This window comes from Sparus aurata, chromosome 14 (assembly GCF_900880675.1).
Source record: "Sparus aurata chromosome 14, fSpaAur1.1, whole genome shotgun sequence".
Lineage (NCBI taxonomy): Eukaryota > Metazoa > Chordata > Actinopteri > Spariformes > Sparidae > Sparus > Sparus aurata.
The window spans coordinates 50,834-64,722 of NC_044200.1; the positions used below are offsets into that span (position 1 = coordinate 50,834).

At 42.3% G+C, this 13,889-nt stretch overlaps 1 protein-coding gene and 1 long non-coding RNA gene across 8 annotated transcripts in view; both read left to right on the forward strand.

Moving 5' to 3' along the window:
* The first annotated feature begins 988 nt into the window (after positions 1–988).
* On the forward strand, positions 989–2,586 carry LOC115595584 (uncharacterized). The gene is made up of 2 exons (XR_003986725.1): positions 989–2,176; positions 2,257–2,586. It is a non-coding gene; the product is annotated as an uncharacterized LOC115595584 (long non-coding RNA).
* Positions 2,587–5,567: 2,981 nt separating this feature from the next.
* Positions 5,568–13,889, forward strand: part of dennd5b (DENN/MADD domain containing 5B) — a 97,817-nt gene continuing 89,495 nt past the window's right edge. For 3 of the 7 annotated variants that reach the window (XM_030439906.1, XM_030439912.1, XM_030439907.1), the window contains exon 1: positions 5,572–6,120. In XM_030439906.1, coding sequence (XP_030295766.1) covers positions 6,012–6,120 — 109 coding nt within the window. In that variant the 5' untranslated portion in view covers positions 5,572–6,011. Of the gene's footprint in view, positions 6,121–13,889 lie in introns of all 7 variants that reach the window. The other 4 variants (XM_030439910.1, XM_030439911.1, XM_030439908.1 and 1 more) reach the window with 4 other exon arrangements.

Genomic DNA, 13,889 nt, shown 5'->3' on the forward strand with positions numbered 1-13,889 from the left:
CTGACATAGCGTTACACCCAGGCATACGCCCAGTTGGTGCACTCTACTCCTGGTGATTGCAGGTATTTGTCTTATTGCGAAGAGATATTTTGTTGATGTTTCACTTAAAGCAAAACAGCTCTCCTTTAAGGCAGAGCAGAGGGGTATTGCACAAAAGTAGGATGAAGTAATCCAGGATAACTGAGCAAGCGCGGCTTGATCTAGTCTGCTCGGCGCATCCTGGCTTAATTGGTTGCACGTTTGCCAAGCCAGGATGAAAAGGCGCGGCTATGTCAAGCCAGGTGTAGATAGTCGGGATAAGTGCGTGTTCACGGCATACTTAAATAGACCTCGCCATCGCTCACAGAATCAACGATGGGAACGTGGATAAGAGTCGCGCTTCATATCTCACGGCTGCTGAACAACAGCTCCTGACGGAGGTCTGTGAAGAGGTGAAAGACATAAGAAAAAAAGGCATCACCAGTGCCATAATTAAAGAACGAGAGAAAGCCTGACAGACAACAGCGGACCGGCTTAATGCGTAAGTAGTTCAAAACTGTACAATTAATAAACAGTGCTCCACTGGAACTGTCATAATTAGGCCACAATTAAAGGACTAAAGGAGATACTTTCAAAGTCCACTAATCAACTGTTGTACACTTTGCATGTTACTCAGGAAATGTAGAGTATGATTAAGTGCAAACAATTATCCACAACGTCCATCCATCCATCCCTCCATTTTCGTCCGCTTGTCCGGGGCCGGGTCGCGGGGGCAGCTGCCTGAGCAGGGACACCCAGACTTCCCTCTCCCCGGACACTGCCTCCAGCTCTTCCGGGAGGATCCCAAGGCGTTCCCAGGCCAGCTGGGTGACATAGTCACACCAGCGTGTCCTGGGTCTTTCTCGGGGTCTCCTTCCGGCGGGACATGCCAGGAACACCTCCCGAGGGAGGCGTCCCGGGGGCATCCGAAACAGATGCCCGAGCCACCTCAGCTGGCTCCTCTCGATGTGGAGGACGTGTGTCGTTTAATCTATTTTTCTCATGTTATGTTTGTATCCGTTTTATCTTTCTCTCCTTCATAAAGAACAAACTTGTCTGGCTATAAAATGACCTGGCAGCAAGTTAAAATTAAATACAAGAACATTTTGCAGGCTGGTGACTTTAGATAACAGTGAACAAATGAGGTGAATAGATTAGGTGTCTGTTGACATGTTGAATGTCTGTATGATTGTAGCAGTTAAATGGCACAGGGGGCGGCCCACTAAGCCAGGATACGACCCCAGCGGAGGAGCTGGCACTCCATTTAAATAAAGGGAGGCCAGTGTCCGCTTCATCCAAGTTACATATTGCAGTACTACTGCACATGGAACACAGTCAAATAAATATATTATACTGTCTGACTCCTCACAGTGTCTGGGAACACAGTTACACTCTTGGTGCCAGAAGATGATCCAGTTAGTACATTGTATTCAAATCACAGGTTTGGTATGTCCTGTGAGATCTTAATTCAAGTTCTCTCAATACATGTATGTATGTATGTATGTATGTATGTATGTATGTGGTAGGGGGAAGGCACATCTGCAGCTGCAGAATGTACTTCTGCATATGATGAGACCATGTCACTGGACTCCAGAAGGCTTGCAGTATGTCAATTTTATGGAAATGTTCTGCTTATTTAGTCCATAAAGTATGAAGTCAGTGATGTGGTGCTAATAGAAAATATATGTGTAACAGGACCCAGATGCTGCACAGTCTCCTAAGCAGCCTGGTAACAATGGGCCTCATTCATGAACCGCTCTTACGAACAGATTTGTTCTTAAGTCTCACTTACGAAGATTTTACGAAGATTGTGGCATTCATGAATTTTTTCTTATCCAGGATCCAGGATCTTAAGGAACCTCTTAAGAACAACTTAAGAAGGAATCTAAGAAGATATTGGTGAATGAGGCCCATTGTGAGTATTGGCTAAAGTAAATCTACATTATGCACAAAACCTGCTATGCTAATTTACATTTCTTTTACATACTTTACAAACTGTCAGAAGACTATGCAAAGCACCCGGAGGAACAGATAGAGCTGGCAGACATTAAAATCAAATTCAAGAAGAGATAGCTCCAAGAAATGGAGCTGGAGCTTGAGCTCAAACGCGGGACACTCGGGGAAACTGGACCTGGAAATCCAGAAACTAGAAAGAGAAGTGAGTATTTCAGTGCACACCGTAACCATAACTGCAATACAGTGTTTTAATCTTTGTTGCTTTTGCTCTCTCTATTCCAGGATCCAAGCAACCAAGAGAAATGACTGCCAAATAAACCCTCAGGTGGTGCAGGCACTGAAACCGAGATTTCAGAAGGCCGAAGGTCATCTCGATTTGAGCCCTTGTCTTGCTGTGTGGATGGTTGTAGGCCTGCTGTGGTGGGGTTTTGGGGGTCCGCAAGGGGAGTCAAGAGGAATGACTCGCAGGCATAGCCTTTGTCTCCCAGCAGCACACCAGAGAATTCGCCTGATAATGCAAGATATCATTTAGAAAACTAGACGGCAGAGTTAAACACTCATGATGTCCAAGGTGCTTACAGTACAAATAAAGTATAATAAAAAAATAAGACTCTGGAGTCATGCACTGAGCCAGGACACTTTGCCTCTAAATTGCTGACAAGGCAGTCAGCATCACAGATCAGCTGAAATGTTAAGTTGTAACCTATTAAGGTCATTTAATGCACAGAATTAATTTATGTAGGTCATAGTAACCACAAATCACTCTTACCTGAACATTGATGCTGTGGAAGGATGTCCTGTTAATGTAATCTCCCTCATGTTCTCCTGAGGGGCGTTTGATCCTGATGTGTGTGCAATCCAGCTGTAACAAAAAATAGTGTCCAACTGTGACTGATCAAATAAGAAACTAATGGTTGCCAGTTGAAATTGAGGTTACCTGCAATCTTGTAAAACTCCTTGATGTGGAGGGGTCTTCTGTGGCCAGGGAAGGTGATGAATATGTTGAATGACTTCAGCTCCAGACAAACACGTCTTATTGTGCGGCAAACGGTTCCTTTATTGAGGTTCTCTACATCCCCAACAGAATAAAGGAAGCTCCCACTTGCAAAAAATATCTATATGTAATATTTTAATGCAGGATAATTAAAATGATGCAACATACTTAGAAAGACCATGGACATGCTGTAAAACACATTAATTCCTCACAGGATTGACGGTGGAAATACAGGTGAATCACTAGGATTAATCTTAGCCTGGCTGTTAGCCTGGTCTAGAGCAGGCTAGCTCCACAGAATAAATCTCCATGGTAACTTATACCATAACATATACTACTGCCCCCTATCCTGCTTTTGTGCAACTGGATCACAGATAAATTGAGCCAGGATAACCAAGATATCCCGGCTTAATCCCTTATCCTAGTTTTGTGCAATACCCCTCTGGACTGACCAAAAATACATGCTGCTACTCAACTAAACTTTACCTACTGACTTACACTAGGGGCCGCTGCAGGACCATCAGTGTGAAGTACATTTGTGAGTTACATATATTAAAAAAAGTTCAGGAGCCTAATTTACAGCAACCCAAACTGCTCTGTGTAGAAGAGGAAAACAAGAGGAAAAAGTAGAGACTACTTTAGTCCACAACAGTGTACTTTACTATAGATCCAGAAAACAAGACTGAATTGATTTTAATGTTTTCATACTGCATAGCTATTCTAGGCTGGTGCTGATGCTGATCACATCATCTAATGAACAATGACGGTTGTGCTGCACGCTGCAGGCTGTTGCATAGCCTCAATTTATAGTTTACTGTACATATTAGGTCTTTGGCAAACAGTTTGTCATAGTTTCACACCAGAATCAGCAGCAGCCAATTCCAACTGCTGATGGAGAGCAAAGTGTTCTCATTTGTTAGTCAACATTTCATTTTGAACAGTATTGTTTTTAAAAAGTGATGGGGAAAAAAGTGCCCATTTCAAAAAGTAGTAGAGGCATGTAACCATGGCTCCAGTGTAGATGACACCTATACGTATAAATGTATAAAATACCTCTCCCCAGTCTCAGACCAGATACTTTGTACTAAGGTGTAGATTGTCTGTCGAGTGCAGAGGGCAAGACCAGAAGAATGGAAAACTTATGAGGATTGCCACCAAACATGCACCTGGAAATGCAAACTGATTAAATATTTTACAACTATATACACACAAAATGAACATAAGCCTAATAGAATCTTAAAATTGCAAACTAAAATATACATTATTATCCATTATTTTTCCAGTAATCAGTGAAACGTGATACCATGAAAACGGTTCTGCTTGTCAGTATCATCGTCATGCCCCTATCAGAGAGGTCAAAGTTCATGAATAACCTGAAGCTGTTTGCTGTAACTCTGCTCTGTTAGTAGTGTTATCAGAATGCTCAATTAGTTTTTTGAGATCATTCAGCTGTACTACAGCTGTACTAAACTGTTTCTAGTACATATCCAGACTGTGCAGATACATTATACATGACCTATTGTGAAATGCAAATTTACCGACACATTAAGGATTTAAGGATTTTAGCTACATACTATACTGTGGAATGTAGCGACTTTGTGCTATCTTTTTAAAACATTTTGAATATATTGTCAGTCTCTGTGTCCCTGACCAACATTACCTGGTCTCAAAAAATGTTTTTTGTTACAAGTGGTCAGTAACACTACACGATTTATATGGTCAGTTGTTTTTCTAGTAAGAAACTATTATGGAATAAATAACTAAGTTTTTTGAAAGAACTGGCTGGCATCTTTTATTGTATGGCTTTTAAAAACCAACAATACAGAACTCTGTGGATTATTCTTGAGCTGAAATTGGTCAGTGTATCATTTGGTATATTCAGTATCTAGAGTTATTATCTCAGAAGACAGAATATGTGTTCTGTAGGAATAGTATGGAATCCCATTGTAGACTTAATTAAAATGATATTTTATGATTGCAATGTTAGTCTTTTATAATGTGATAATGCTGTTTTTATTTACATTTTTGTAGTAATGGTTTGAAAATACACTTTTTCTTTTTCTTTTGACTAAATTTAAGCATGCACAAATGAAAAAAATGGCTGCACTGTTTATATTACATTTAATGCCAAATGGCATTATAATTTTCTACTTCAAACTGAAGATGAAATTGAATAATGGTATTTGACTTTTTATATGTGAGTGTGAGAAAGTGTAGATTTAATTGCACTACACTAGGTAACATTTAATAAGGAATATAGTTTAGAGCTGCTTAATTTGGAGAGTATCACTGGGTGACATGTGCTGTGTTTTGGCAGTATGCAAATATTGATTGATTGGATGGTTGGTTGATTGATTTATTGGCGGCGCTGTTTTGCTTATTTCATTTGAATGGTCCCCAGCCTAATATCTGAATTCATTTGGCCATATTTTAGAAATAAATGGTCTCATTTCAAAGATTTGAATGGAGTCGACACATCTGAGCCCACAGCTTATCTGTTATTGTATTTTGGACAGCTCCGTTTAATATATGATACGGCACTATGATGACGTGTGTCAGCTCATTAATATGTATGAGGCAGTGAACGTGAGGCAGTGTGTCGGTCACTCAGACACAGCGGAGCGCGGACGCAGGCAGATGGTGACTTTTTTTTGGTCATATAATCACAAAACAGATTCCAATGCGGGCCTTTGTGTCAGCGGACAGACTGCACTGAGTGGGGGACGAGATTTGAATATCCCGCTCTCTGCGAGGATACTCCTCCGAGCTCCACCGAGGCGGAGATTTCCAGCGATCTATCCAGCGCAGTCAGCAGTGTGTCGGGGAGCTCTGCCAGCATAGCGCACCGAGCACCAGCCACCACCGGGACAGCGTTTAAAAAGAAAACTTCGCGATTTCACGGAGCTTTTATCTACAGCTAGGAGCCTACAGAGCAGTGTTTCTCCCGAGTCGAGCATTTTATCCACGTTTACCCCCTTTTTTCCCCCTGGAGATGTATCGCTTTGAGAACTAGGAGCGGACAGCGCCGCACACCGAAGCCGGGATGAGTGGCTGCTCCGCGGGCTCCAGCGCGGCGCCCTGCCGCTTCGCCCATTACTTTGTTATTTGCGGGATAGACACAGAAACGGGACTAGAACCGGACCAGTTAGCAGGTATGAGCCTCCACTTGTATGCTGCCTCGTTGGGTTTTTGTAAATGATGACATGGTTTGACGATAATGAACCGCAAAAAAACAAAAACACATTCAGTTCAACACATTTGGACTGAAAACGGTCATTCCACCACTACATATTATATGTTGTGATCCATTGTGATAGAAACGACGAAACGTAATAATGTAAACTGACAATGTTTTGATTTAAACTAATTATATAGTGACCGTTACACGTACTACAACCCAGCACGGCACATGGTTTCCTTTAATTAGACTGTCTAATCACCATTAAAACACACAGGAGAAATGACTAAAGCAGCATTAAGGTCAGTTATCAGGGGTTCTTGACTTTCGTGGAGACTCAGCAGCATCTCTGCCCAATGAACCGCTGTCATCTGAGGTCCTGCGTGAGCAGGGACACATCACCAACATTTCTTCTAAAAGTGTTATCATCTGATTTGAGCTTCCTGCGCTTCGCTGTATAGCTCTGCACCCGTCAAAGTGAAACCAGTGTTGGTAACTGTACTCCTGTTTTTACTCAGTGTGTTATCCCAGTAGAAGTCTGTTGTCAGTTTAACTCTGATATCATGTATAGAACGCAGCCTCAGCAAAATAAACCCCGCACATGAGATGACTGGTCTGAGATGGCACCCGTACAGCTGTGTCGTTGCAGCATGCTTGCTCTGTCACCTGATACATTCACTAAGCCCATCCATTCATAATGTCCCAATGTGTGGTTCTACCAGCATGGAGGGCTGCATGTTGCTGAGGTATTGCATCACAGCCACTAGCTTCTGTCTGTGTAACTGGTCTGCGGGCCAAAGTTCAGTATAGATACGTCTGCAGACACTGTGGTCAAAAGTTTACATACACTTGAAAAGAACTTGCAGTCTTGAGCACAGTCCACGTGTTCTCAGTGGGGTTGAAGTCAGGACTTTGGGAACGCAATTTCAAAACCTAAATTCTATCCTTATAGATCCATTCATTTACCACTTTTGATGTGTGTTTGGGATCCTTGTCCTGTTGGAACACCCAACTGCACCTCCTTCTTTGTTATTTCATTTACTGTCTTTAGAGCAGCAGATCCACTGGCAGCAGAACAGCCTCACAGCTCAATACTACCAGCACCATGCTGGACAGTAGCTTTGGTGGTGTTGGGGTTAAAGGCCTCACCTTCTCTCCTGCGACATATTGCTGCTAAAGCTGCCCACCCCCATTTCTTTATCATCTCCCCCAGTTTGCCTCCACCCTTCTTCACTTAATTGGAGATCATTTACAATTCTGAGCAGGCCTGTTGCTGGCTCCCCTGTGACACCCCACCATCTAGACAACGTTAATGCTGCAATGAGTGATGTCAGCATGTTGCCTTTGGCATTCCATGAACCTCCTTTTTTTTGTAAAGCATATGGCTTCATCTCGGCACTTCAACATAATATACCCTGAGTTGGAGGCAGGCATAATTGCAGTGACCCACATTATGCAGGGTTCTATGCCTTTGCTTATTTCAGGCAGCAGTTCCCCTCCTCCTTGCTCTTTGTGTGGCAGTATGGCCTTATTCCCCTCAGCCCATTGTTGTAGTCAGAGGGCCAGACTTCCTGTTGTCCTGCCTCAGGCTCTGTCGTTGTTTTACAGTGCCTACTCTCTGTCTACGTGTGAGTCCATTCTCTTACAAGATCAATGAGTATTTAAAGGAGCCGTTCAATTTGCCCTCATGCCAAAGGAAAGCTGAGTAAAATTTCATAGTCCACAAAACATTTTACATGAACCAGCTTCATGCAGCCTGTCTGGTATGATACAAGGCTCCAGCAGCTCAGAGATCCCAAACTCCTTTAAAAATGATTTTAATAAATAAATTTAAAAAACAGCTTCAGCCGAAGAGAGATTGCTTTTAACAACGCATCAAGGTATGCACGAGGGCTGGCTCTCATCTCCTGCGTCTGTTTGTGGTATTAGTTATCAGTCATCTAGTACTATCCTCCAGTAACTCGCATAGTATAAAGGCAGGTATGTGCATGCCTATGTTAACGATGCAGCCAGTGGTTTGAAAGCAAGTAAATCTCTGGCCTTGAAGAGATGAGAGAAAAACGGATGAGAGGATCGCTGGGAAAATCAGATGAGACGGGCAGATGACATGCAGCAAAGGGCCACAGGCCACAGGCTGCTGTGGCAAGGACACAGCCTCTGCACAGGGATTGCATGCTCTACCTGTGGAGCTACCGGGGTGGCCTATTTACATCATTTTAAAGTCACTTTGACAGTGTATTGAGGGTGTAAACGGCGTCCTCTCTAATTATTTGGTATATCAGTTCTTGGATTATTCTGGATGAGCTGGATGAAGCCTTTTTCAATTGTTAAGGAGAATGCTGCAACACTACTTGCTGTAAAGCTTAAGAAATGTTTACTTGACTGAGTTTTTGACTGAACATTTTTGTGTGAACTGTTCCTTTAACTCCCTCTTCTTTTTTTTTTACTGAACTAATGCTCCGATGGATCATGAGCTCTTTGGTCCCAAGCTTGAATGCTAATTAGCTGGTTTATTTGCTCCCATAAATAGCAATTTTGTCAGCCCAGACACACACCCCATACCATGCCATTGAGCTTCAGTGGTATAAATACACACCGGCTGGCACAAAAAGCCTGAAATAGTCCCTGCATTCTATCACCAGACGCAGTAAGAGTCAAGCTGCATTGTGGAGTTGAAAGGTGAGAGGAGTGAAGGGCTAATGTGGGGAGGGAGATGTTTGGCTTGCCAGTTGTAAATACAGATATGATGTCAATGCTGCTGTATTGAATGATGTGGGCCAATTGGCTGTCTTCTACCCCTGCTGGGGAAGAGGTGGGTACACCGGTTAGCTTACCAGACAGAAGTCAACCAGGCTTTATTATGAATGCCTCTACTTACTGCTACTGCCAAGACAATTCTTACTCTGCCTCTGATTGGCTGCTTTTGCTGTCAGGGTTTTTAAGGTTTAGGCATGAGGAATAAGACTGGTTGGGGTTAGAGCAAGAAGATCAGGATTTGCCAATCAGAGGCAGAAGATTATCAGAGCAAATCAGTGTCGGAGCAGGACGGGTCTTGGCAAGAAGAAACAGCTTTGTTATCATAATGGTTGCTGCATGTTTGCTGTTGGACTGCAGCAAACTTGAAGCTATCGAGTGACAGACATTTAAGCTGGCAAAACATGTCATCTGAAATAGTTTGCATTTGATTTTCTGTTGTTTGGTTAATCTGTTAATCAATCAATAATAATCGCTGATTAGTACCAGAGAAGGTTTGTTTTTCACAGGTGTGGGTAGCTTATTGCTCTCAATAGAGATGTAGACAACATAAAAACGCATGACTTTGCAGCATCATACAGTATATACCTACATGCACACAAATAACAGATGCTCTGGTTTCAGTTCTCAGTTTCAGTTTCAGCTCTTCGGTTTTACTTCCTCCACCTTCTTATACTCCCTCTCTTCTTCTTTCATGTCCTCTTTGTCTCCATCTTTCACACCTCCAACTCGCAGCAGCGTGTCACCCACTACAATCCCGCAGCAGTGATCTCCCGCTTTTGTCACACCGAATTAGACAGACTGGTATCAGTATTTTATCACAGGTTGGTCATTGGCCATTATTATTGTCACCTCAGGGAGAATTGCCCTCTTGTAGCACAGGGACTCGGAACCGCCATCCAGTTTGTAGCCAGGTGCCAACAACCCTCTTCTACTTTCAACATGTGTGTTTCAAAATGAATGTCTTCTGTGCACAGCTGACTTTAACTTAAAATTTAAACTTTGAACTTGGATTTTAGAATTTGATCCAATATTCAGTATTAGTTGAAGTCTGAATTTGGGATAATACTGACATGATCTTGATAGCCGAAGCACACAACACAGCTCAAATCAAAATAGCATCTGTTTCCCTCCAAGAGGGAGATTGTCACTGTGAGTTTTTATGGTGGTACTTTTTCCTTGCTAACACTAGCAGGATGTCTGTGAGGGCCTGGGAAACCTTTTGAGTATGAATAGCTCTTTGAAGACATAGAGTACCTAACACTACTGACTTCAGATTCTTGTAAAGTAGTCGTCATGATACTGGAATTTGTAATGTTGGTACATACCTTTTGATAAATATCGATATTCAATATCATATTCAACCCGACAGGGAAAAACAACATTGAGGCCATAACTTTTCTGATTTTTATTAAACGATATGTATATAACAAGGTTGGTGTACTTTTGTTCAGCACAACAGCATTTAAGTTAATTTACATCAGGAGGAGGTGGGGGCTATGTGGGCACTACAGTGCTGTATGACTCAACTTGCTGTCTTTCAAAATGCTTCCTTGCTGGTAATGGGAGCTGGGAATTAGCCAACCCATCTTCTTCAAATATGACTGAAGCAAAGAGGTGTTTAGACCAGGGCTGAGGTGGGAGCGTCCTACAGCAGTACACAAAGGGATTTGAGCAGCTAAAGCGCTCCTCTGGCTTTGACCATCTGTCCACACATAGACCAATCTGGGAGTCAGTCAGCACAAAGGCTGCGCACTAACACTGCCTGCTGACGAAGGCCAATAAGAACAAGAGCTGATGACACTGATGCACGCCCCAGTTGACTTTAGCTAACTTAGTAGGCCTGGGTAATGAGCGGATAATGGAATATGGCATGTGCAGTGCCAGTAGCTCAATAAAATAAAGATCAAACCTCTAGAAACTTGTTTTCTGGGGATGAAGGACTTTGAATAGTTTCTGTTAATCTAATTATGTATTCATATTGACATTATGAGAAGACCTTTTTCTTTGTCACACATGGTTTTTGTTGTTGCTGTTGTTGTTTTTCAAGATGAGGAATTCACTTTTAGCCATGTTTAGTTTTGCTACAATTTCTAGGGTCTTTCTTTCTGCTCCATCTTTTATGGCTCATCAGTTCCTCTCTCCTCTCTTCCCCCTGTAACGATCCTGTCCATCTATCTGAGATTGGTGCCCCGCTCATTGCCTCGTGCTCTGGTAGACCGGCTGGGCTGCTGTTAAGACTGTTAGAGTAATCCATTCAGACAGCTCCTCCAGGATGCGCTGAACCCATTGCTGTAATGTAGCCACACACACACACACACACACACACACACACACACACACACACACACACACACGGCTTCACTCTCTGCATCCTGCAATGTTTGACCAGCGGCATCCTCCTATCTTTCTACATAAAGCCTCTCTCTTTGGGTCAGCCTGTTAATAGCTCTTGATGTTTTGGCCTCACTGGGCTATTAATGATTTTGGGATGAATTTTCTCAAAGAAAGAGCTTCCATTAAGTGGAGTGTATGTCACCAAATTTCAAAGTCCAACAGTCCCATTCACTTGAAAATACATTAAATAAATGTTACAGTTATATAATGATTAAAATATGTCCATGTTAACTTTAGGTCAGTCTTGTACAAGATGACCTGATGAAACCCTCGAGAGCTGAAAAAGTAAGAACTAAAAGAATAGTATTTAGACAGGAAAATGAATGTGCAACCATTAAGTCAATTATCAAGACACAATGGCAAACATTCCCTGGTTGCAGCCTCCCCAGTCGACTTCTTTTGTCTTTTATGTATAAATCATAAATTGAGTGTAGTCTTTGTGCCTGTTCTTATGCAATGATTCGCTTAGCTGAACAGCCAATCAGAGTGACCTCTGTCTGATGGGTTTCACTGCAGATTCTACATTCTTACTTGGCCAAAAAGCCTCCGACAAGGGCCAGCTTGTGCCAATTGTGTGAGACACAGCAGGGCAGATTTATTTGAATTGTATTTAACAGAGAGTTTATCGCTATTGCTAATTTTCAACTCTTGTCCCTAGTTGTACAACATAAAACATACAGCTTTCAATGGCCAGTAGATCCCTCTTATCTCTTTAACTGTAATTGTATACAATTGTATACATGTAAACAATGTTGAGTTATGCACCATAAGCTCAGTGCTTGACCAAGAGGTAAATCAAGCGACTGCTGCTAGAGACAATAAAAAAAAAGCAGGAAATAAATACAAAGAGAGCACTGAAGCTAAATATGCAGCAGATAAGACCAAACACCTACAGCTATCTGCTTCTTAAATACTAGTGCAGTGCCCGTAGGAAGCATGTATTCTATAGAAAAGTGGGAGGTTAAGTAGCTTTTTCATGGATGGCCAAATGAGGCTGTGTTTGAAGGTGGGACGTCAGGGATATAATTGGCTGTTTTTGACTACTTTTGATTATACCATTATATTTCACCTTAAAAACTATTAACCTTGCCTGGTTTGACTACTTTTGATTATACCATTATATTTCACCTTAAAAACTATTTACCTTGCCTTGCTTGGTGTCATTATCTTCAGCACAACCTCACATGTGTGACCGTACAGTTATTTTTTCATTTTAACATACCATGTTAACACCATTGACCTAAAATCACAAAATAACATAAAATCACAGTAGGAAAAAGTTGGATTTTTTACTGTGAAAACCACAAATATGTTTAATATAATATATGTCCAATTGCATTAGTTGTAATGCAAATACAATTTGTTGTTTGCTAAATTGGTGCATAAGTTTTTGAAATTTACAAAGTTATGTGTAACTATTTACATTTAAATGCAGGCAATGCCTCAGGCTCAGGGCTCAGCTCATTCCTGCCTGTTCCAGATTCAGCAGTCCTTGTTTTGACTCACAACACAAAAAAACGACTCCACTACTCACTAAACACACTACACCAAACACTATATAACGCACTAACTATACACTCCAAACACGCTATATGTCACAAATCTCTCAACTCTCAAAACTCGCTGTCTCCAACACGTCACTGCTGCTGTCACTCATCCGCCGACGTACCTCCCACATCTTCCTGTTCCTCAACAACCAAACTTGCTGCTTGGACACTTTCGTGACAAAAGCTCGTTTTTACTGTTTCTTCCTGCACCAGACACAGAGCAAATGTGACGGCAATGTTCGCGAAAAAGCGTGTTGGACATTATTTACTTTAAGTCCGGTTTTGGACGTGCCGGTGCGTCTGGTCCATCGTCCGACTCGTTTAATCTCATTAATCCACAACAGTCAGTTTAGATGCACAGAACAGAACAGAACGGGACCGAACCGCCGGCAAAATCCTGGTCCAGCTCGCGCCGCTGCAGGTATAAATCTGCTTGTTTCTTAAGTTATGTCGTTGGCTTGAGCTCTGCAGTGATTGGCTCTGGTGCGCACGTGGCCACGGTGTGCAGTGATTGGCTCTGGTGTGCACCGTGACTGTGGTGGCTCCGGTGGACAATGCTGGTGGAATTTGTAAAGCATTTATGAAATAATTTATTCACGGTATCATTGCAGACCAAGCAAATGCTTAGTTGCACACCATTGAACCAAGCAGCAGCCATGTTGAAACTCTCAGGTCAATCTGATCCTGATCCGCAGAGATATTTTGAGGCACAGACACACACACACACACACACACACACACACACACACACACACACAGATTCCTTGCTTTTATATAAATATATGTAGTAGCTTTATGAACTCCAGAGAACTCACAGGCTTGAAGCAGTTTCCAGGTAGTCTGTAATTTTGGGACAGTCCTTTGCTCAACTGTAGCCCTTTTTAGATAGAAAAGGCGGCACATTTGCTCCAACGTAAAGGCGGCAATGTGCCGGCCTGTCTTTCTAAAATGGAGGTGTAATATTCCTCCTCTTCCAAAAGCTGCCACCGGGGTAGGCGTAAACATGTGACGTGAAGCCCGAAGTTGGGCTGTGAACGGTGACAAC